This window comes from Xiphophorus maculatus, chromosome 10 (genome assembly GCF_002775205.1).
Source record: "Xiphophorus maculatus strain JP 163 A chromosome 10, X_maculatus-5.0-male, whole genome shotgun sequence".
Taxonomy (NCBI): domain Eukaryota; kingdom Metazoa; phylum Chordata; class Actinopteri; order Cyprinodontiformes; family Poeciliidae; genus Xiphophorus; species Xiphophorus maculatus.
In genome coordinates, this window is record NC_036452.1 from 22,562,524 (window position 1) to 22,587,657 (window position 25,134).

Consider the following 25,134-nt stretch of genomic DNA (forward strand, 5'->3'; position numbering starts at 1 on the left):
AAAAATGCAGGTACAGAACGTTAATCTCTGCTGACTCCCTGCCTGCAGCAGGTTCTGATGTGGGACTAACAACAAGAGTCATTAGAGCAGAAACATCCATCCATTATCTATAACCTATAGCTACCTATCTTCAAAGGGTCATCGTGGGCTGATGTCATTGAGGCAGCGTATGTCCTGGAAAGGTCATCAGTTCAACACTGTTGACCTGTCCAGGATATTAAGCTGTCACAACCTAGAGACAGTTTTAACAAATATGTAAAAAAACCCATTTTGTTTTACATATAAAAAACATATTACAGCTTTAACAGTCTGAAACTCACTTGCTCACAGATAGGTGAGTTTCAGACTCACTTGTCTCTGCCACCTCGACAAGCTCTTCAGTTGCAACTGTTCCATGCAGAAAGTTGATGTAGTTAGAACTAAATGTTTCTCAGCTTATTGTGAGCTCACCCTCTAGTATGTCACTGTTTAGTGGTGCTCAGTTCAAGTTCAAAGAGCAGGACCTTTAAGTTTAATGTTGTGCATACAGTTTAATTCCACTCATTAAGGCTCTCTTCTGAATACAGTTGTAGGCCACATTGGGTTTCGTAATCTGTTTACATGTAACTGCTTCAAGTATACACACAATGCAGAGGAGAGATGAGAAACTGTCTATGAGAACTTTCTAACATCAGCTGCTAAGAAAGTAGCTCTGAATTAGAGTTTTAGTTTTGTAACCATATTATACTGTCAGAAGCAAATCAAAGGAATTTTATTGAGACTCCAGGAAATGTCATGTCCTGGAAAACTGATACATAATATCACTAAAAGCAGCAGATAAATAAAAAGGTTACATTTCATTAATGCAGATCTCCACTGGGTATGATTCAGGGAGCACACCAGACTTTAGATATCAACATAAGGACACGATGGGAGCGCCCTCTGGTGGTGGTAATATTCTTGACAACCTTTAGATCAGGGGTGTCAAACTCCAGTCCTCAAGGGCCACTGTCCTGCAGTTTTTAGATGTGCCACAGGTACAAAACACTCAAATGAAGTGGCTACTTGTGTATAGGCCTGCTAATGACCTAATTATTCTATTCAGGTGTGGTGCAGAAGAGGCACATCTAAAGGTTGCAGGGCAGTGGCCCTCCAGGACTGGAGTTTGACACCTGTGCTTTAGATCTACAATGCAAAAGTTTCAGTCTCTCTCTCTTTCTCTCGCTCTCTCAGATTCTCTCTTGAAATGTAGTTTTATGTTTGTATTGTAGTTTCTCAATTCTACTTCAAAAAAGATTTCATTTCCATTTGCTCTCAAATGATTTTTTTTGCACTTTGTTTATTTAGGATAAAGCCCCACAAATCATGTTAATTTCCATCCATCCATTTTCTAACATGCTTATCCCTAGTGGGGTTATGAGGGGAGCTGATGTCTATCTCCAGCGGTCAACGGGTGAAAGGTGGGTCACCCTGGACAGGTCACCAGTTCATGGCAAATCATGTAAATATGTTTCAAATCTTCTTTTTTTTTCTTTTTTCAACTTAAAGTTGTTGTTTTTTTAGCAAACTTTATTGCCCCAATCTAGCTCCACAGAAAGGGGCCGCGTATTTACTTCATATCGGTTTGACGCAATAATTTTCAGTATCTCACCCCTCCAGTATTGGAGCAGAGACATCGATAACTGGCCCGACTGGAGCTGGACACCCACGGATTGAAGAAACGTTTCAAAGATTCAGATTACTTCACTATGTGTTGCTGCATGATTCCTTGTGGATTTAGTGCGGTGAATCTGTGGCCTCTGAATATACTAAAACATTGCAGTGAGTTTATTTTGAGGCTAAGCACAGCTGGACACGTCTCGGCTCTCTCTTCAAGCAGTTGATCTATTCACCAGTCTGTAAAGCTCCCTAAAACAAAGCTGGCCCTATTTTATTTTTACCTCCTGAATCTTCAGATTGTGTGGCTTTTTGTTTTTCTCCTTTTCTTTTCTTTCTCTATTCTTATGCTATATTGCAAAGGAAGCCAACGATAAGAACGTTTTTGGAATGTAATTCCAAAAATTACATTTTTGGAATGTAATTTCCAAAAATTACATTCCAAACATTGAATTACATTCAAAGGAATAAAATTCCTTTGATTTGCTTCTGACAGAATGTCAGAAAACTGACATTCAAAAGTCAGTTTTCTGACTTTTGAATGTGCTTGACATTAATCTACAGTCACTGCTGTTCAGACACTATAATGTGTTAAAACACACTTGAAATAAGTCGGATGCATTAGCATTCAGGTGACAACTTCTCTGCCTTCAATTCACAATCATGTGCTAAAACATTGTTGCCACTGTTATGCCTGCATACAAATGCAGACATATTTATTCACTCCGTGTTGGAAGACATGTGAAAAGCCTTGAAATGAATCCGTCTTTTAGAGCTGTAGATAAAGGTTAAACAGGAACATTTGGAAAAGATCCAACCTTGGATTTCAGTAGTGGGGGAAATCCCAGATTGAGAAATAACAGTTTTTAACAAAGTCACTAATTACACAACTAGTTGCTACTTCTTAAAATTCCTTGAAGCACAATTTGTACTTGAACTCTAAATTAGAAATTAGAAATCCGTGACATGAGTCAGAGGTTAGTTTCTTTCAGCCACTAGGCTTGAGGAAAAGACCCACTGTAGACTTATGTTGTGTGTGAAAAAATTAAAGTCATAATCAGTATCATAATCTTTCAAAAAAATTTAATGAGGGTTGAATTCTTTCACTTCAAATTTAGTTATTTACTAGATTTGCACCAATCTGACAGATAATCATCAGATAATCTGTGAAAAGATCCATCTTCTGCACTTCCTCTCTGAGCTACTTTTGCTGTCTGAAGAAATGCACCGCTCACGACCAAAAACAACCAATCAGAGCCAGGAGGAGGGGCTAAGTGCTGTTAATCACCCTCAGGTATGCGCTCCTAAATGGGATAATGGTGGAAAAACAACTTACCCTTAATAATAAAACGCTTTTCTGCTGTCATTGGTGGGAGGCATACACAGGAATGATTGACAGCGCTAAGACCTAACGCTAACACTGGTAGGAAGCAGAGGAGCTGGATTTTTTTTCACAGATTATCTATGTCATATAATACTGTCACAACATAGTGACAGTTTCAACGAATAAATAAAAACATATATTTTTTTGTTATAAAAGTTACATACTGCAGCTTTAACCAGACACAAAATCATTGGGCCTGTGGGCAACTTCGCATGAGATATGCTTCCTTACTGTGGATGCCAATGATTTTTTCTGAATCTGCATAAAGGTTGCTCCGAGTTTAGCCACCGCTCCGTAAAATTTGCAAGGCAACACCAGATCACCGACTTTGACATACTTGGATCAGATCCAGAGAGTTTCGTGTTTACGCTGGATGCCTGACACCATTGATCCTACAACACTTTTTTTTCTTCTTCTCTGCGACTGACGTTACTAAGCATGTGATTTCATGTGAAGTGAAAGCAACACTGTGATTACGTTGGAAAACGATGTTTCACTGGAGCCGGCCCAGTCAGGAGATAATGTGTGGAAACTGTGGAAACGGAGCCAGACAGCTCGTCCTCAGGACGGATGTGTAGACATGAAAGGATGTTGCTCAGGAAATGATTTCACAGCAGACAGCATGACAGTGATAAGACGTAAATTTTCCATGAGAGCCTCTATAGCTACTCACTTTGGCACGACTTTTACACAACATAGCTTTTGTCCTTAATGTGGGTTTACAAACAGTCTTGTGCAAATGTTTTAGACCATATCAAAGAACTTCCAAAGGAGCAAGACTTTCTTTTGATAAAATTGTTTATGCTTTCTGGAAACATTTCAAGTTTTTCCTGAACTTCAGCTGCTCTTTAGCTGCTCTTTTAGTTAGTTTCAGTTCATGTCCTTGTACATGACTATTGCAATATATTGTGCAGCGTGTATAAAATAAGCAGGCAAATGGAGGCCAACTATAAACACCAGTAGAACAGTATTTTAAGATGGCGTATTAGGGCCATTGTAGATAGAAAAGGAGTACATTTTTGCCAAAAAACTAAAAAAATGTTGAGATTAGTCTTACAAATTTTCTAGAAAAAACAAGAAAAGTTCTGAATTTGATAAGTCAAAAAATTGCTAGAAAAAACTCAGAAATTTTGTGATTATTGTCATAAATTTTTGATTTTCAAAATTCAACAATGTCAGCTTTTTGGAATATCTGAGATTTTGTCTCAAAAAATGTTCAGACTTTTTGGTGGAACTTTAATCAAGTAAAAGTAACTTCACTGGATGAAGAAAAAAACTTGTTTTAGCCAAAAATAAACCAAACACATACCTGCAGCTTTTGTTAAAGTTGAAAGATATTGAGTTGGAATTTTTTTTTTTGTCTGATTTTGTTGTTTTGCAATTATCCTATTTAGATCAATTATTTACATGTTGGTTACATGTAGTCAAATTAAGTTCATCAAACTTAATTTAATTAATTTTGTTTAACATGACAAGTTAATAATGTAATATGTTTACTTGGATAAACTTAATTTGAGTACTTGTAATAAATCAACTTTTTAAAAAAAAAAAGTTGGATCACCTTTCTTTTTTCAGTGCATTTTTAGCAAATGGGTTCATATTTAAGCCTCTCACTCTCTTCCATAGGGGGAGCTATAAAACATAAAATGAACATATGCAACGATTTATGTTTCTTTAACATAACTGGTGACAGAACTTGCCCAAAGCAGGTGGATGCCTTATTCTTTTATTAGCAAGGGAATTGAATGCTCCAATCTTTAGATTTAAAAAAAAAAATTTCATCTTTTATCGCTTCACTTTTTCTCTAAAAGATGCCGCTTCTCAGGCGGCCCATCGGATCCTTGCCTCAAGAGATCTCAGACCCAGAAAGGACTTCAGCTGCAACTGAACTCCGAGCCGGCCTGCGCTCTGTGGGATTGGATGAGTCACCTTATCCCCCACTTTGTGTCCCATTACCCAGCAGTTGTAATGCTCACACCAGTGTAACGTGTCCCAGGTTGCAGATGGGGCAAGCCGAGCTGCCTTGAAATTTAAATTAACCTCAGCAACATTGATGTGTGTGTCGGAGAACACAGGCATCGGGTTACCTCCACCCTCGCTCCCGCCATGCAAACACACCTGTCGTACATACGGCCGAACAAAAGAAGGAACACACTCGAATCGGCCGGGAGAAATACTGACACGCACGTCTGCTAATAGTTTTCGGTTTGTCCGTTCTTGTGGCGAGTGGCTTTCCTTTAGGAGCGGCTGCTTTCAAAACCACCGCCAGAGTGTGTTAACAAGAGCAGGGGTGTGTGCTCATGCGTGTGTGTTAGTGTGTGTGTGTGGCAGGAAATGTCAGGGAGAGAGGCTTACCATCTATTTTTTAGTACTGTTGAGCCTCCTGCTCGTCACGGGAGACTGCTTCAGGGCTTCCTTGAGATCAATATCGTTTTCTGCACAACCAACTCCACAAATCAGAACATAGGAGCTGATTAAATGGGGCGTGGGTGAGAAAACATATGGCATATTCAAAAAAACAGCCAGCATATCAATTAATAATTATCTGCACGTGTCTCCCTGTACATATGTGGGTTCTCTTTGGGTACTCCAGCTCTCTCTCCTTCCCACCTCCCACAGTCCAAAAACAGCTGCGATTCCATTACAAATGTGCACAACACTTTGTCAATGTCAGAAATACAAAATTTTGCAATTGCAGTGTTTCCATTAAATAAGAAATGCAAAGATTACACCTGAATAAGTTTAAGTCACTAAAAGTAACATGCCGCGCCATCATCCTGTTCTGTTACTTCTTTGTCTTTTCCATCAGTAGTAACATCCGGTTGTTGATCACATGACTCATGGGATGCAAAAAAAGTGTTTTGTGGTTTTGCGAAATAAAATAATTGTGATAGTCGAAAAATTACCTTATCTTAGCAGAAATCTTTTTCATTAAAAATGTAAGCTGTTTTTTTTTTCTTTTTTTAAAAATTGACATGTTTCCATTAAGCGAATTTATTTTCGGAATTCCAATTTGCACTATTATATGATCAATGGAAACACAGCTTGATTACTGTAAATTGTTCCTATAAGGTTCTTAAAGCATAAGTTAATATGTTGCTGTAAAGGACTCTACTTCTCTCTCAGAGTCGGAGACAGAGTCTAACTTTGCTTTTCTAAAACACTTTAAGTTTTTTATTGTTGGAAGGAGCCAGTGGCCCATTTTGCCACCAAGTCAGTATTGATGTTCCCATCATATTTGAAAAAAGTTATTAAAAAAGTCTTATTAATTATAAGAAACACTAAATAGGCGCTGTAATTACAGTCTTTCCCCGTTGCTCTAGTTTCTTTTTACTGTGATGATTTTGAGGGCACTAAATGGCTGTTTATGTGGCCCTGAAGACTCAAGAGGGCCACACAATAAAGCAGTCCAAATATTATTTTATCAGTCAAATCAAATCTGTTTTTATTTCTGTAGTGCCAAATGACACAAATGGGGAAATATGTCCAATATTATTACATTTTAAGAACTACTCACTGAATACATAGAAAGGTATAGAATAACATAATATTTTAATAGGTTATTCGTACATTCTGCCATAAACAGCCCTTTGAGGACCTTCATGATCTTGATGTGGCCCGAAATGAACATGAGTTTGAGCCTTAAAGGGCTCTTTTTGCTGTTTTGTCACGCTTGAATGTTTTAGATCATCGAACAAATTTCCTGCTTAATTTTAATTTTATTGAGATATTTTCTAATTTACTTGTGTTTGTGCTGCTGTAGTACTTTTAATTTGTCCCCACTGGGTTCAGTAAAGGAATATCTTTGTCTTATCTTAAAAAGACAACATGTTTCTGTCTGGAGTTGTTGTTGCAGTGAACACTACAAATGAATCCAAATCCTGAACAATCATCATTCTCTTAACAACCCAGTTGTTTCTACCATATTTTCATATTACATTAGCGCATTATATTATACGTAATTAAATTTTTTTTTTTTTTTTTACAATCCTCGATAGTTGCTATTTTAAAAATGTTGTTGTGCTTTCTTGCACAGTGACAGTAAAGGAATTTCCACTGTAAATCTCTTGTCTGGCTGATGGGTTAGACAGCCAGGTGGAGAGATGCTGGAGTAGGGGATAAGATCCTTGACCATTGTGATTGACAGAAGAAATGGTTTGAACTTCCTCCACGTCTCTCCTTCAATAGACCAATGTATTATTCCCAACTCCTTTGTGAGACTCTTGTTTCACATTTCCCTCTCGGTTAGCTCGACTCCTACATTAACCTACTTCAGATATCATTGAATGGCATAAAATCACTAGAAGTCTAAAGTGTATCCATATTTCCAGTGAAATGATTTTGAAGTGGTACTGCATTTACACAACTACATGACATCCTGCGCTGGTAATGAACATTAAAGAACCAAAGTGAAAGTCTAAAATGACTCCTCAGGAAACTCCCCAGTAGCTCAAGGGCATTTGGAAAGTGCTTCACCCAACGAATGTAAGTCAGACAGCAGAGAGGCGCTGATCCCGTGTGGCACTATCCTCTCATTTCTCCCAAGAAGTAGGTCACAGAAGATGATGGGTGCAGTCCCGGCCTTTCTGCACAAGTTTTTTTTTTGTGATATTCATGAATAACTTATTGGTCTCGCTCTGCTCTGGAGGCATTAGTGAGTCGAACACAAGGAAAACCCTTGTTGACAAACCCTTTCCCACATCTCGGACATCGGATTTCATTATTCAGCACCACATCAGGCTGTTTTCCGCTGGAGAAAGAGCCGATGAGTACATCTCGGGGTTTAGGCCGTAATGGATTCAATTATGCCTCCCTTTCAAATGCATTTCCCTGTTTTTGCAGTCTTGGTCTGGTATTGACTGTTTCATCAGTAGGAGCTCAAATGCATTTGTGCGTGTTGCTCTTTGCCATATGCTCCGGCGAAATGGAAAGTTCACTTCCCTGCTGCCTCCTTTAATGGACTGACCGGCCACGACCTCTTAAATGTTATTTATAAAGCACACGGGAGTGACTGCATTATAGATAATTCATAGAGACACCCTGGCTGCTTAATAAGGATGTTAGATGGAAAGGAAACAGCAGCTGGGGTAATCTAGTTAAGAGGACCAAAAGCATCCAGTTTTACAACCACAAAATAACAAACCCGCAAAGTCCTGCATGACGTAGAAAATACATGTGACAAAGACATGCTGACAACACAAATAACCTAAAAAATATATAGTAATTACATTTTCTCTCATCATTTGTAAAGTGTTATCACCTGTGCCAAAAATAATGCACTTTGCAATCATTTAGAATTTTTATTTCAGCCTCCACTGTCTGACATAGTGAGGTCTGAGCCCCCCAAATTGTAATCACAGATCCAAATAAGATGGTCATTAGTGAGTCCTTCATGTTCCTGTAATTACTTCGAGTGACAGCCATTTTCCAATCTCAATATAAAAACTGTTCTTGTTTAGATTTCTGTTCTCACATTTCTTGCACCATTTGAATATTTACTTGTCAGACCAATCTAATTTGACATCTTGATAATTAAGTGGGATGTCTGAAGCATTTTCTACGCCATCCATCTGATTTAAATGAAAAATTAAATATAAATCACAGAAGTAAATTTTTATATAAGTAAGATTGACTGCCTTGGAAAAAGTATTTTTAGCCCTAAACCTTTTCGCGCTTCTTCTCCACATTGCAGTCACAAACTTCCACACTTGCATAGGAATTTAAAACTGATTGACCAACACAAAGTACTGCATGACTGTGAAGGAGAAGGACAGTTTTAACATGTTTTCATACATAAAAATCAGAAAAGTGTGGTTTGCATTTGTAATTAGCCTCACTGAGTCAATTAGAGCCATTTTTTATACCTGCTAGTCATTTGGGGTTTATCTCTCTAAACTCATCTAGAAACTGATTTTTTTTTTCTTTTGCAAAATAGAAACCTTTTTGGATAGAAACCTACCCACCTTGCAGTCACAAACTTCCACACTTGCATAGGAATTTAAAACTGATTGACCAACACAAAGTACTGCATGACTGTGAAGGAGAAGGACAGTTTTAACATGTTTTCATACATAAAAATCAGAAAAGTGTGGTTTGCATTTGTAATTAGCCTCACTGAGTCAATTAGAGCCATTTTTTATACCTGCTAGTCATTTGGGGTTTATCTCTCTAAACTCATCTAGAAACTGATTTTTTTTTTCTTTTGCAAAATAGAAACCTTTTTGGATAGAAACCTACCCAACCTGGCTGAGCTAAAGCTCAGCCAGGTTGGGTAGATTATCTGATCTGACTATCCTTCCCATAGATTCTTAGTTGGATTTACATCTATGCTTTGATAGAGCCATTCTAACAGATGATTACACTTGGATCTAAACTATTCCATTGTGACTGAATGTTTAGCGTTGTTTCCCTGTTGGAAGGTGAACTTTCGCTCCAGTCTCAAGTCTTTTGCTGCCTCAAAATCTTTCCTCCTGGATTGTCCTGTATTTAACTGCAGCCATCTTCCCTCGTAGCCTCCTTCAGTGATGAAGGGGTCTACGCATCATGTGGCATGTCTGAAAAGAATTGCCACATGATGCTGCCACCATTATGTCTGACAATGGGGATGGTGTATTGACACTCCTCCACTTCTCCCCCCCATTGCCTGCTGACCTCTCCCCCCTACACACACACACACACACACAGAGTTTTGGATGTAGTTAAGTGTTGGTCACATCCAACGAGACCTTCCTCCACATTTGCCCGCAGCCCTCCAGACACCCATCCATGGTGGCAAGCTGGAAATGAAACCTTTTAGCAATGGTTTTCTTAATGCTACTCTTCTACAAAGGCCAGATATGTAAAACTGAAAACTTCTTGTCCCATTAAACGGATTATTCTTCTTGAGCTGTGAATGTCTGCGGCTTCTAGAGTTACAGTTGGGCTGTTAGCTACTTCTTGTCAATTTATGTAGTTGGCTATGTCTTGTTCAATTAGCAGTTGTGTCATTCCATCCGTCCGTCCGTCCGTCCGTCTGTCCGTCCATCATCTTACATACTCATCCCTAGTAGGGTCAGGAGGGGTACTGGTGCCCATCTCCAGCGGTCAATGGGCGAGAGGCGGGGTTCACCCCAGGCAGGTCGTCAGTCCATCACAGTCCATTTCAGATAATGGATTAAAAATGTACAAAGCTTGGGATATCATTTTAGAACTTAGATTTACTGCAGAAAAATTAGTTGAACACATATGTACACCTACCCTGGTACAATCCACCCCCTTGTTCTACTCCTTGCTTCGTCCAAAGGGTCTGGACCTACGGCTATTGTGAAATGACTGCTTCCTGGAGGGGTGGACTCTCTTTTAAGTTTGACCTGATTTTATCCAAAGACTAACGTTTGGACATGATACATTTCCAGTAAGCTTTGAAAGTTACTGGAAATTATGTTCGTTGTAAACTACCGTCCCCCAAGGATTCCAAGGGAGAAGTGCCGAGCTGAACAACATATTTGCCAGCAATAAAATGTCTTAAACATTCCTCTTGCTCCAATTTAAATTTCTCAATATTTGGAAGCATGGCCAATGCGGACTGAATGTCTTTGTTCACATCCTCCGCTCCACTGTCATTGCCAAACTACAATCCTATTTAGGCAGACTACAATTCTAAAACAGCACAGAAACTCAACGCCATTGTTCACAACTTCCTTTTCGCTGATTGGCCCAGTTGAAAATTAACTAGAGAAATGAACTCAGAGAAATTCCAGATGATGCAGTGAAGTGAGATGAGAATCAAGTGGAATTGCATAGGAAGGCAGTTGTCATTGTGGTTAATGTGCACCACACAAAACACATATTTCATGTTCATTTCACAGTTATGCTTTATCTTGTGTTGAGCTAAGAACACACACCAACGTTTGCAGCTGTAACAAAATATGTTAAAGTTCCAAACGTTTAACTGCTCTGAAGCAGTGTGTCTTTATTGTTTTCAATAAGACAAACTCACAGAACATCATATTAACTTGAAAATGCCGTTTTTACTTGTATTAGATGGGTCTATAATATTAGGACTCTGCTGAGAAACATATTACGCAGAGCGTGATAATAGCACTGTCAGACCATTGATATTGCTAACTGTGTCTTGACCACTGTAGAGGAGCATTGAGATACATGCACCACTGGATAAAACCCATTTGTATCCCATTTCTGGAGTTCACTGCTTTTACTTGCTTAGTGTACAGACAAGGCCATCAACTCAGCCAACAAAAAGTTCTAATGGCCTCCAGAAAGATGAATTATTTATCCGGACTACATTACATCCACCTCAGTCTGTCTGTGTACGAAAATGTTTTATTTCCTCTCTTCAACAGCAAGGAAATCCTTGAGATTCCCTATTATTGTCTAGATACATGCCACACCTGCTTGTGGTGATTTAGGATTTTAGGTTCTGTTTGTGACTACACCACAGTGCTGATGGTGGAGGACTCCTCTGACTTGCCCTGCCTGCTGGGCAACGATTTGAGATACTCCAAGTGTCTGCGGGCATCCTCCTGATTTGCACGGACATAGTAGACCAGGTAGGAAATGACCATGGTGAACCAGCCAAACATAACAACCAGCATAGCTACATCTGTAGTCCTCTTCATCACCACACACAGGTCTATATCCGGTTCCAACAGGAACGCAAGTCCTTGAACTTCTATTTCCTCTGGATCAGACGTCTGGCACACTATACCCGTCAGCGAGGCTGGCTCCAGGTCCACACGGGGCAATGCCATCTGCAAATTGCAGTCGCAAAGCCACGGGTTGTTCGTCAGGTTGGCGCGAGCTCGAAGGCCCTCAAAGGCGTCAGGGTTAAAGTTCACCAACTTGTTTGAAGACAGATCCAGGAACTGCAGGGAGGAGCCGAGTCCTCTGAATGCTCCAGGCTCCAGCTGGCTTATCTCGTTGTGCGACAGGTCCAGTTCTACTAAGTGGGTCAAACCAGCAAACGCATTCGTTGGAACTGCGGATAGAAGATTGAAGTCAAGGTAGACACGTTGCGTGTCATTGGGGATGTCCTCTGGGATCTCCGTGAGCTGCAGATTGCTGCAACGCATCGTCTTGCCTCCACTCTCCGTCTCAGAGCAGTAGCACCTCTTGGAGCAAGTGGTGGCAGCATGATGGAAGCAGAAGGCCATCAAGACCAAGCTGTGCAACAGCAAACACATGACCACCGAGTAACGCAGCAGCCAGACTGCAGCCAGGTGCATGGTGGGCTACGGGCATGCTCCAGGGAAGACCGCAGGAGTTCAGGGTGGAAGTCCACATCAACCTCCCCTGGTGCTGACGAACCTACAGCGGGAAAAGCAACAGATGGTCAGAAGCGAAGGAGAGAGAGAGGTCTACGTTTTGAACAACAAAAAATGGAAAAATATAAAATGCAAGTGATTAGCATCGTTCTTCAAACAGAGTTGTCATCTATTGGTGGTACAGCCTTTTATCTAATTGCAGTGTGGAGGCAGCAGGAAAGCTGCATGCTCAAAAAACAGGATCAAACACAGGCTTTAACTCTGCACAATAAACAAGCACAAAAAAGTGGATGATGTTGCTCTGTCTCTTTTATAATTGACGGACCTGCAGCGCGAGGCTATTTCGGTCCCCAGGCCCTTAAATTAACATACTGATCTAACACCATGTGAAACAAAATGTTACAAGCTGAACCTGATCTAAATCTGGCCGGATTGTCAGAGTTAACAGTTTACCACTCTGCTTATTGGTAGAATGTCCTTCTTTGGATTGTTTGAGCGAGTCACTAAAAGGCGCAGTTGCTCAGAAGTGCAAGTAACACAAAGCTTGTCCATCTGTCCTCTAAATTACAGTTTATTTTCTGTACCTCGGCTATTGAAAATAGCAGGCCCTACCCACCCTAACACACTTCATTAATAGCTGATCAGGACTACTGCCTATCCTGTTACTAATCCTCCTAAAGAAAAGTCTCTCAGTTAGTGTAGCATCACCGTTGGCCATGCAATCCTTTTGTTGAGGTAAATGCTAACATCGTAAACAGCAACGAGGCCAACAAACCTGACAGTGTGATGCCCCGTCTTTGTGCTCGGACAGAATGAAAAAAAAAAAACCAAACAAAAAAACAAAACGTAATTCAATCACGCTTGTTAATTTCTTCTAAATGCCAAGAGACTGGGTAAGATCTGCTTACCGAGATAAAAAAATGAAATGGACCTCTATGTACCTTGAAGTATCGCATGACACGGGTGGGTTGAGGACAGTGCTGCTTCTGTGTGATTGCTGGAAAAACAGCTAAGCAGTCGTATCTTCGTTTGGAAAACAGGAGAAATGTTTTGATCCAAAAAGCCAATGGAATTTCACTTTTCCTTGCAAAAGTATCAATACCCTTTTTTTTTTCTTTACATTTTGTCCTAGACTGACTTTAAGATTTTATAAAATAGTTTAAGTAAGTAGTTCACAGTTAAACAAAAGGAACTATAGTTTGTTTACCTAGAAAGCTTGGTTCATTTGGGGAGATGCGAATCAAACTTTGATGCGGACCAAAAAAGTTAACTGGTCTGTCTGAAAACTGAGGTCTCTGATTGGTTGAAGTAAACTCTTGGTGCGGTTCAAATGATACGCAGACTGGAGACCACTCAACAAACAATAAGTAAACTACTGTATAGTGCAGGGCATTCTGGGTAAATACTACTAAAATAAATGCTAGGGTCTAGCGCTAGCAGGAGAAATGGCTTGTAGACAAATGAGAAGTCCTACAACCACTAAAATCTGATACCATTCCATTTTTGTTTACATTTCGTGAAGAAGGAAGTTGCGCTCGGTGTCTTCTTCAGAGGTTTTCATGTTGTTTCTTTCAGTGGTCCTTGGTGCAGCGTCACCACAGGCAAGGGGGCAAAAGGGGCAGGTTTTCCAAAGAGTTTGGTTTCACACAGTGCAGTGTGAAAGAGAGCCACACCAACTGAAAATGTAACAAATGTTGCAATTTTGATTTGATCCCCAATCGACCCGAGTCTATTAGACGATCAGGTATGAAAACACCTTAAATTTCTTCTTTTCTGCCTGTCCACACATGGCATCTTTATGCTGGATTTCCAGCTGTACATTTAATCAAATGAAGCTTAATCTGCAGCTTCAGTCGGTGCAAGTTAAACATCTCAAAGGGAAGCTGGATCATCTCTGCAATCAGCAGATTGTTTCTCATTGGTTACCAACGGATGAGGAATCTAAATTGAAACTGAGTACAGAAAGCCCCACAAGTGTGCTCTTTTTGCATCTTAACCTAAAAGCTTGCACAGCAAGAACCCCACTTGTGCTTGGTCTACATCCCCAGAATAGAAAAGTTGCCTTCTAAAATAGATTCAGAGTACTGCTGAGAGAGATCAGTTAGACACTTTTATGATCTGTAATAATTCATCAGTGCGTGGCATGTCGGTCTTTCAATCTTTGACCGAAATCTCAACCTGCCAGAGAAAATTACAACTTCAAACAGACAAATTAAAAACCCCAGATGTGTTGTCAGTGATTTAAAAGCATGGAGAATTCTAAATGTTAGCTCATTTAAATTAGATTTCTTTTATCTGCTCTTTGTCCATAGCAGTAAAGTTAACAAGGAAGATAAATATGCAAATTATGCACTACTTTATGTTGGTCTATCCCATAAAATCCTTATTAATAACACTGGTGTTTGTGTTTGCAGTGCATAAAGCAGCTATTTTTTACAGCACTGTATCCCTGCACCTTCCTCAAGGCCAAGATAAGACACTTTCAAATGTCTAATCGCATGGAGAAAAAAAAAAGACAACAGCATGCAAGTACAAAGCCTTGTACATTTGACACTAGGCCTTTGCAAAAGGGTGCATTTTTCCCTTCCTGTTTGCCAGGCTGGTATTTCAGCGAGAGATAATTGGGGAGCAGAAGAGGGCTACCGATGAAGGAGGAGAAGGAGGAAGAGGAGGAGGAGGACGAGGAGGAGGTGAAAACATGTGAACAAGAAGTGAAATTGGACACATGAGGAGCTCAGGCTTGTGGGAGAAAGAATGATATCAAGGGGATTTAAGGCGAGGGGTAAGATTACAGTGACAACACAGAGGACATTGCAAGACACTAATGAGATATGGAGGAAAGGGGCAAATGTTTGGCAGGAGGAAGAGTTAAGTGGTTGAAGATGGAGGCAAGTTCTGGATGAGATCAAGGCGGAAATGGATAGAGTGTAAGGGTGGCACAGCAAACACAATAAGTCAGACGGAGGCTCTGCTGGCGTCTCCCTAAAATTGATGGAGTTTTGCCCTCATTGTTATTTATGCCGCTTTTAATTTACGCAGGAAATGCAACGCTCTGGGAATAAATCCGGCGCTGTCGCAGCAGCCACAGGTCAGACTCACTTCATAAATCCCCCGCTGTCGGGGCCGCTCCGTAAAAAGCCACCAGCTGCATAAGGGAGCCATTATGGGGGACTCAAACCCAACCATCACAGCAAATGAAATGCAGCAAATATTTATCAAAGCGGTCAGTTTTAATGTATGGATCAGGCATTTTAATGGAATCCATTCACTGCTTGGTTCTGAATTGGATAAAAAGCAATTAGAAAAGGTAGGGGGGAATGAAAATAAAAAAAATCTACTTTAGAAGTTATGCAACCTGAATTTATGCTCCTTAGCTGATTAATGATGATGACAGGCTTTGCATAGAACTGCTAAAACAACCTTTTGGACTTCATGAATCTACAAGCAGTAAATCGGCTCTTTAATAATAATAATAATAATAGTAATAGCTCAAATTTATATAGCGCTTGAAAACAGTGCTTTTAATTTTTAAAAATGAGCTTCGGATAGACTAATAAAAAGTAATAATACCGTCAATATAGTGAAGATATTTTAAGACTTAGACAAAAAAAATCAATAACGTTTAAATACTTGGTCAAATAAAAAAAAAATTAATAGAAAATGTACTCAAAATATAAAAATAAATGTAAGTTCGGTTTAATATTAGTTTCTTCTTTTTGGGGTAAGAACTCATTTTGACGCTAAAAACTCTACAGTGACACCTTTACGCGTAATGATTGGCATCGCGCGCACTCACGTCGCTGCTCCCGTTTCTGCTCTCCTCTCCATGGCGCGTCTCTGGGTGGATGGAGCGGCTCCCCCGCTGGTCAGCGCCGCGGATCGGTCCGCGCCAACCAGGCTGCTCCGCTCAACCTCTGCACCCGATCCGCTGCGGGAAACCCGCGGACGCGTCTCTGGAAATGGCTCCTGCGCTCCGCGGCTCCTCTCCGCTGACCGAAAACCTTCTCCTCTTTTGTTGTTGTTGTAGTTTATGTTTCCACGCAACCACAAAACCCGGGCAACGTGAACTGACCCCGCGGGGGTTATGCGGTCTCATGGATTCTTAGAAAAAAAAAAGTGCACATAAACCCCCCCCGTTTGTTCCCCCTTCCCGGTGAATGCAGAGCGAGTGAAGCGCGCGGGACGCACGGTGCGACTCAAGAGTGAGCGCGCGCACTGAAGGCTGTTCTCTGCAGCTGCAGCTGAGCGCGTGCAGAGCAAATTCATGTAAATAGCTTGTTTCGTGATAGTCCAGCTGAACGCGTTCACTCGCTGTGCTGATTGCCGGGAGTGAAGGGGGCCTGATGTGCGTCGAGCATCAGGTGCCACTAAGTGAGCGGCCCCTCCCACACACACTCACACTCACACACACAAAACACGCAGAAATGATCTCATGCGATGCTAGCAGCCCACACTAATCATGTTTGATCTGAAAGCTTGTTGTTTCAAACATGCCAGCCTGGCTGCCAGGTTTGGGGATCCTCGGCCTGCTGCGAGCCGATAAGGAAGCTCAAATCAAATTCACTATAAAAACAGCTATGAGAGAGAGAGAGAGAGAGAGAGGGAGACAGAGAGAGAGAGAGAGAGAGAGAGGGAGACAGAGAGAGAGAGAGAGAGAGAGAGAGGGGGGAAGGGAGAGAGAGTCAGCCGAGCAGCGAGGCCTGAGGTATTAAAGGAATTAAAATCAATAAAGTGGGATACTCCACCCAGGCTCGCCCTGGTGCTGTCAGAGTTTTTTTTATGATTAACTTCTTTTGCTTTCTTTGTGGGATGCACTTAAAATCATATTTTGTTGCTCTTTAAGTGAGATATAATATCCCCCTTTCGACAATTTGAAATGTATTAATAAAATGTATGAGACAGTACTGTAGGCCCAACACACTCCTTTATTGCTGCTGGGCTTTTTTTTTCTTTTTTTTTGCATTTGATTTTGGAAGACAGTTACTTCACTGCTGTCTGTCTGTCTGTCTGTCAGCAAGCATGTGCTTTGTGATGTTTTCTATACAGTCGTGTTCAGCAAATGACACGGCTGTATGGACCTTTTAAATATTATTTAATTTTAGTTACTCCATCCACCAAGTGTAACAAGATAATTTCATACAGACTGATGTTTTATTTCTGTTAATTCTGATAATTTTCTGCTTACTTACACAAAACACAACATTGTAAAAATACAACGTGACATCGGACTATTATTTTTACCAACATTTTTAATTCAGAAATGTTGGATTAAAAAAGCTGCAGTTTGTAACTTTTATTTAAAAATATATATATTTTGTACATATTTGTTAAAATTATCATTATGTCACAACAGTATAAAAAAGACAGATAATCTGTGGAAAAAAATCGAGCTCCTCTGTCTTCTCCCAGTTCTCACATTACCGACTGTAGAAACACACAACTCAGTCAGAAACAACCAATCAGAGCCAGGAGGAGGGTCTTAGCGCTGTCAATCACCATTGTGCTCACCGTCTGCTCTTGCTCTCTGCTACTCAGCCTGCCAAGGATGGCATGGTTAGTTAGCATGGCCACCAATGATGGCGGTTAGATGGTTTTCCTGGAACTGTGAGTTGTTTCTCTGCCATTAGCACATTGAGAAGCATTGATTGACAGCGCTAATACCCTCAAACCTCTTGGCTCTGATTGGTTGTTTTTGGTCGGGAGTGGTGCATTTCTTCAGACGACAGTAACAGCACAAGGAGGGGATAGAAGAGATAAATCTTTTCATATTTTAGCTGTCTGATAACATTCTGTCACGACATGGTGACAATTTTAACAAATATGGAAAAAACATATTTTCTATAAAAGTTACATGTTACAGCTTTAATGAGTAGTATGTTTAACACTTCCTTAAGGGCTGTTCTTTTCAAAAGGAATAGTCTTTTGAAAAGGCTAAAGCACTCACATTCTGTACAAAAATAGAGAATTAAAAAATATATATATTACCAAAATAATAATTTTTTTCAGTGTACCCGCTCAACAAAAGAACTAAACATGCAACATTTTCATCAAACAAGTAAAGTCGTTGGGTCATTACATAATGTAGATGTGGAGTAAATGCTCCATGTACAGTCATGTCTTCTCAATAAAAGCCTCTAGTCCTGAAAACAACACAAAGTCATCAGATTTTCCTGGAAATGCAGCTGTAAGTCATTGACTGAACTGCAATCAGCTTGGACTTGATGGTATTATTTTATAACTTGGCTCGGATTGCATTTGAATCAGTCTATATAATTGGACTGAATGGACTATATGTTCCTCTGTAAATTGGAGCTGTTTGGTTTGTAAAATGATTTGAGAGGACAATTGTTGTGGATTGATGCCACATAAATAATAAAACATTGAACTTGTATGCTTTAATGTCCAATCGAAAGATCCAATTGTGCTTACACATCAACTTCAGTAGTTCTACATAAAGTTTTTCCTCATGATGCCATCAATTTTATAAAGTACACCACTTCCTACTACAATCAAGTAACCTTCTCTGTACTTAGTGTTCTCAGGCTTACGAGCTTCAGCCGTATTGCTCTTAATATAATGATGGTCATTATAGTAATTGGAGTAGAATTTATACAGCACTCTAGTCATGCTGACCACTGAAAGCTCTTTACACATCCTCTTTACTCGCTAACATTAAAGCCACTGATAAGCAGATGAGTAGGCAACTTTGAGTTGCTCTGTCCAGGGTCACACTGCTATATGGCAGGGGAGGAAGCAGGAATCAAACCCGCAACTTCCAGAAGCAAGGCAGCTGTAGAAACCTGCCCCTTGTTCCATGCCTTGCTCCTACTGAGAAATGATGGTGTGGACTCTGTTGAAGGTTGAGACGATTGGATCTCATTTTGCCAAGTTGCTAACGTTTGGCCGTGACGTACGTAGCGCGACAACACTATAATGTAGGAAGCTATGAAGAAGCTTAGTGGAGGCTACGTGATGATTTATTTTTTAAGTGATGAAAATAAATCTCTGCTGATTTATTTTCATGTTATTGCCAGCAATAAGATGTCTTAATCATTCCTCTTGCTCCAACATTAATGGCTCAATATTTGGTAGCGTGGCCAACATGGACTGAATGCCTTCATTAACTTCCTCCGCTGCCGTTGCCAAACTGCAACCAGAAGCAGATTACAATTCTGAAAGAGCACCAGAACTCGACACCATTGTTCACAACTCCTCCTTTTCGCTGATTGGACAGAATTAAATATATCTTGAGAAAATGGGCTTTGCACATGCAAAATGTGAGTGACAGCGCATTCACACTCACATCCAACGAGACTTTGCTCCCCTCATCGTTTTTCATCTTGGCGTTTATTGTTGAATTCTCTGTTGTTTCCCGCAAATAACCTTACAGACCTGATGCACGACTAGCTGGAGAATTTTCTTGCCCGTCGTCTTTGTCTCATTGTTGACTGGTAAGGCAGAAATGACTCAAAAAATGTGTCAGGAAACACAATGACTTGCACTATCTCTGCCAACTTAACATTGTTTAACATGGGTTTGCTCGACAAATGCTCTACTTCCTCACAGGTGCGGAAGTAGAGCATTATGCCAATTGCGTAGGATGGCAGTGGCCTGGTCAGTAGACCCAATATAATTTTAGGTTTAAAATGGCCACAGGACATGCCTCTAAAAATAAAGATCTTCGACCTAAAGTACAGTCTCAAATAAAAATCTTGAGTCTGTATTGCTTTTGAAATAATGGCTTCTTCCTTGCAAAGTGACTTTTTGGCATAAAAGAATAGTTTTCTCTGGATAATGGCAATCTTTTACCAGTTTTGGTTAGCATACGCACATTTCACACAAAAACGTATTAATCTTCTAAACAAAATATTTGTCGGCTCTCTGAATAGTGTAATGGCTGGATGTTTTCATGGTGTTCACATGTGCGTATGTTTGTTTGAACAGATAAAAGTGGCAACGTTAGGTGAAACTGTACCCAACTGGCCCAAACCGGCGAAGCTCTGCAATTCTCTTACTGAAATCTCGGCTGATTTATTGCCATTTTTATCCCATGATGTCACAGAGTCCTCACCACCTCATCACCACTACAGCAAATCATGACATTTTTATTCAAGAAAAAGCTAATAGAAAATTCTTTAAACACCTCTATTTCTCATTATTCTGTCATTTGGCAAATAAAAACAAATTCTGGTAACCCTGAAAACACGAGCAGTTTGGTCTAACTTACTATGAGAAAAAATTTATTTTGTGTCTTTGTCACTATGTGGTTTTAACGTGAATTAAATTAAATGAATGCTATTGTTGCTAAACCTTTTACAGCACGTTGTCTAAGTGGATGTCTTTGTCAATTAAAGGAGGATCAGATAGACGCAAAAGCACATGACGGGGAAACAGGGGAAATGGGATTACTGTCTTCATAGACAGAGAAGAGCGCTCTGGCAGTCGGTCCATCGCAGCTTTATTAAATTACGTTAGACGCTCCAACGTGGTTGGCGGCTTCAGGCTCCCTTTGCATTCAAAAACGAGTGTTACTCTTTCAAGAAGATCTGACATGAAAAGGTTTGCCCTCCAGTTTGTTAAGTGTCTCAAAGCAGAATCGAGCATCCTTTGATATCTTTTTGCAGGTAGCAGAGTGAGAGTCTTGGAGAAAAAAAACAGCTGCTGCCCTGAGAAAGACTGCACAATGTCACCGCTGTGTGCCCTGAGCTGCAGCAGAACAAAAACAAAACAAAAAACACTCATATTAAGGAGACCTCTACCTTTCACTTTCATTTCTTATCCTAATTTTTTTTTCCTCCACCAACTTGTCCACACAAACTTTCACACTTTTAGCTTCTTGCAGACGTTACAGCGAGTGCTCGGGCACACAGTAACAGGACCGCACACACGAGTCTCCCCTCCCCCCTGAGCGAGATCAAAGTGCTGCCTTGTCTTTGTGAATGCATTAACCTGCTTCATTTTTTTATTTCTTTGCCTGTCTTGGGCCTTTTAATCAAAAGCTCTCAGAGCGCTGTGTTAAAATGATTTCCCTGCTATTGCAAATAACAGTCGGGCACCTCAGCCTGCCTGTCTTTGAAGTCTGCTGCCGTTCACATTGAAGGAAGGGATTAAGAGCCAACATGAAACTGTTATACATGTTCAGAGCTTTAGATAACTAAACACTTGTCAAAAAAATAAATAAATCCACGAGCCTGCTTATGGATTTTCTGCTGAAGCACATTATTATTACACTTATCCTGCACTGACATTCTATGTTACTGTTTTTAATCCAAAAAGCTTTGAAGGTATTTATAAAAGAAGAAAACAAAGCGAATACAATTTTTATAAAGCCCATATGTTCATGTACGTGTTCCTAATCGTTTTTTTATTGACATGTTTTATTGACTTGCTTTAGTGTTCAGAAAACATTTACACCCAACACATCGTCATCCACTTCTTCTGATCTTGTGCCTGAACGTGTTTTGAGAGCATGATAACGTTTCTATCTTCATAAAACTTGCCTAACTCTAAGCTGCTGTTTTCAAAGTAAAAATTCACACATTTTATTTTAAGCTGTAGCTGCAAAAACTGAAGTTCAGAAAAATAAATCTGCTTATTGGAAACTTGTCAGTTTTAGAAGAGGTGTTTTATTATTATTTTTTTTTATTTGGCCATATCAAAATAGATGTGTTTCACAAAACTGCAATGAAAACACATTTTTTCGCATCACTTGATCAACAGCAGGACGTTACTACAGGCAGAAATGGCGAAAAAGACGACTGGAAGCTGTAGGAGGATGATGTGGCTCCAACAGAGCTCTCCCGGCATCACACAGTTCATAAAAAATTGTTGTTTGAACATGTTGAATGCGTAGCTCTTCCATAAAATCGCACAAAGCAATTTCCCCAAAGCGGGGGAGCTGCTTCCAAGTATAAGGGCCTTGTCACTTCAACGCCTGAATTACAAAAATATCTCGTGTAAATGTTTACCTCAATCGCAACAATGACTTCTAATGACTTGTTGTGTCGACAATCTTGTTCACGTGTGATTTTAATTTCATTTCTTATTTAGTGGAATCACTGCAATTGTAAGATTGTATTTTTTTTTTCAACATCAACAGAATAGCAACAAAGATTAGTGCACATTCGTAATGGAAACACAGCTTGGGATGCACCAGTGTAAAAGCTCCATGCTTCATGGAGGTGAGGCAACTATAAAGTGGCTCATTGGTTCAACATATTAGTACACATAGTGTGATTTAATATGAATTAGTGACAACTGGAACCTGGCATGACAAAATTAACATTTGATAGAGAGTACGCTCATAAGCTTAGACTCTAAAGCCAAAGCCCAGAACATTAACCAGCAGTGCCTCCAACAGACATGTTCAGATGAATAAGTGAATGACATTAATGAATATGCTAATGAATAAATGTTAGGGAATTTGATATTGTGGTCCTGACTGAAATGCATATCGGCAGATTATCATATGAATAATTACAGTTAGCCATTTTGGTTCATTACACAGTACAGGCTAGCTCTGCAGAATATTAATCATAGTGAAATATGTAAAGATCCAATTCTCATCTTTTTTAGACACTCTCGTCAAATACACACACACTCACACGCACACACACACACACACACACACACACACACGCACACACACACACACACACACACACACTCACACACCACAACTCGATCTCTTCAAACAATCACACAGTCAGACACTCACCTTAGAAACATTCTCCTCTCTCTCTCTTTCCTTCTTTTTGCATAGATTGAGTTGAAATCAAACCCCTGCTGTAAATCTGTCTGAAGAATCTTCTCTTCCAAAGCATAAATGGAGCCTAATATGGTTGTTAAATTGTTAATTGATTTTACCTCTGAAATTTTGATAAAGAAATTGTTTTATTTTACCCTGATCAATAGTTTTTTCCCCACCAGTCACCACTGAGCCCTGACCAGTGTCATATTATGAGTACTTCCATGATCTCATTTATTGCACGTTCTCCTTTTATTCTAAGAGGAAGGTACCTCTTACTTACAGTTTTTAAAATTTTTTTTTACAGTTGCTGAGATTGTGATTTTTACTGAAGTACTCCATTTTGCAAATAAGCTAAAGTGTAGTGCTAATTGTTTAAAGTGAAACGGAAAACTACTTTGAAAATTTTGCTTGAGCAATTGTAAAAACAATAACTGTAAAACTTCTAACCAGCAAGCCGTTGTACACAAAAGAGGAAACTCAGAAAGGGAGTCAGGTGTGTTGGAGTGTGAACCTCCTGCTGTAAATGGACTTCCCTTTGATTTTTAATAAAATATTCCAGTTTTAGAGCAAGCTTCCTGCTCGCAAATCTGTGATTCAGAGGAACCTAAAGTGCTTTTCAGATATGGGATACAGAACACTGGGCGTATGCACAAGTCGTTACAGAAATAATTACATTAGTCAGAGAATTATTTTTGCCTGACTCCATTTCGACTAAATCAAATTTCCTCAAAATTGAAGCAATCACCCCCTATACTGAGACTGTGAGATCAGTTTTTCTTACAAATGTGCCATCATGTAACCAAAGAGGGGCGTATTGTGGATCCTAAATCATAGCAGAAACAGAAATATTCATGTCCATCAATTGATTCTTCTGCCATATAGAAAAATATACTGGAAGAAAATTTCATTAATCTGCTAAAACAGAATCTTTCCAGATTGACTCACTGATTTACTCTTTCATATTAAGCTATGAATTATTGGGGATCGTCCAGTTGCACTCCGAACCTACGTTTTGTATGATTACACCAAGACCTGGGAGCTTAAGCAATATTATGCTGCATAAATAAACTGAATAAAGTGGAATTATACCAATATGATATTAGCTACTTAATAAATTAGCTACTTAAGTGAAACTGTAGTTTGAAAACCATGCTACATTGATAAGAGTGGACGAGTGGCACTTTTTTAGCTTTAGAAATATTTCTAAACAGCTGACTTGATGTCCCCTGTAAATGAGGGAATAGTGTAATTGTCTTCCTAGATACAGCAACACGTGGGGGTGGGGCAGGGCTTTCCCTTCCATTTTTATTTATGTTTGCTTTTGGCGTTTTTAAACCTGTTTTAAAGTGTGACACCAATAAACAACCTTCGCCTCGCGCTAACCTGCTGACCAGTGTGACAGACGAAATTATGCTTCGTTTGAACAAGAGCCCACAAAACCAAACGGCTGCTTGGGAAGCGGCTCCTGGCGGTTTCCCGTGCCAAAACCTTTAAATGTTAAGTTGTTATCCTCGCCTGGAGTTTCACGTCTGTCATGATTGATGCAGTTCAAGCTGTTTTCCTCTGCCCTTTTAAAGTAATTAATAATTCTCCTTCTCTCATTGTGTCTTTCAGACCAGTTCACAATGACAGCCAGGAAGGGGTGTTCACCCTAAAGGTCACGTTGTGGACTTCCAAGGGCACTGCTGAGCAGAGTAAACATGAACCAAAAGGAAGCTAAAAGAATGTTTTTTTCTTTATAATGCCTTACTGCTGTAAAGATGTGGAGTTTGGCGACATATTCCAAGTTCCTGTCTTGGTCTTCTGTATGCGCATCACGCCCTACTTCCTGTGTATTTTCTAACACCCACATGGAGACAAGGGTGTTGCCTGGAAAAAAATACACTCAAACACTGTGATGTCAAATGAATATTCAAGCTAAACCCATGCTAATTCATCATTCTGCAAGATATTCTTGAGAAACTGGTGTTAATCACAAAATGTAGCTTTGTACCAATGCAACAGTGTAAGTTAGCTTAGCTTGCTAGCTTAATCTAGTTTGCCTTGTTAAGATGAAAGCCTTCCTTCCTTTTTCTGTTAAAAACAAATACTTTTTTTTGCCT

General features: G+C 39.9%; 1 protein-coding gene across 1 annotated transcript; it reads right to left on the reverse strand.

The window, feature by feature from the left end:
- Positions 1-11,008: 11,008 nt before the first annotated feature.
- On the reverse strand, positions 11,009-16,619 carry LOC102217558 (leucine-rich repeat-containing protein 3B-like). The gene is made up of 2 exons (XM_005813697.2): positions 16,079-16,619; positions 11,009-12,325 (listed from the first exon to the last, which is right to left on the reverse strand). Exon 2 carries the CDS (start codon positions 12,241-12,243, stop codon positions 11,449-11,451), a length of 795 nt encoding a protein of 264 aa, XP_005813754.1. The 5' UTR covers positions 12,244-12,325; positions 16,079-16,619; the 3' UTR covers positions 11,009-11,448.
- Positions 16,620-25,134: the final 8,515 nt, after the last annotated feature.

Bases quoted from the DNA above. Each gene is read 5' to 3' on its own strand.
- LOC102217558 (XM_005813697.2), bottom strand. From the start codon at position 12,243: ATGCACCTGGCTGCAGTCTGGCTGCTGCGTTACTCGGTGGTCATGTGT.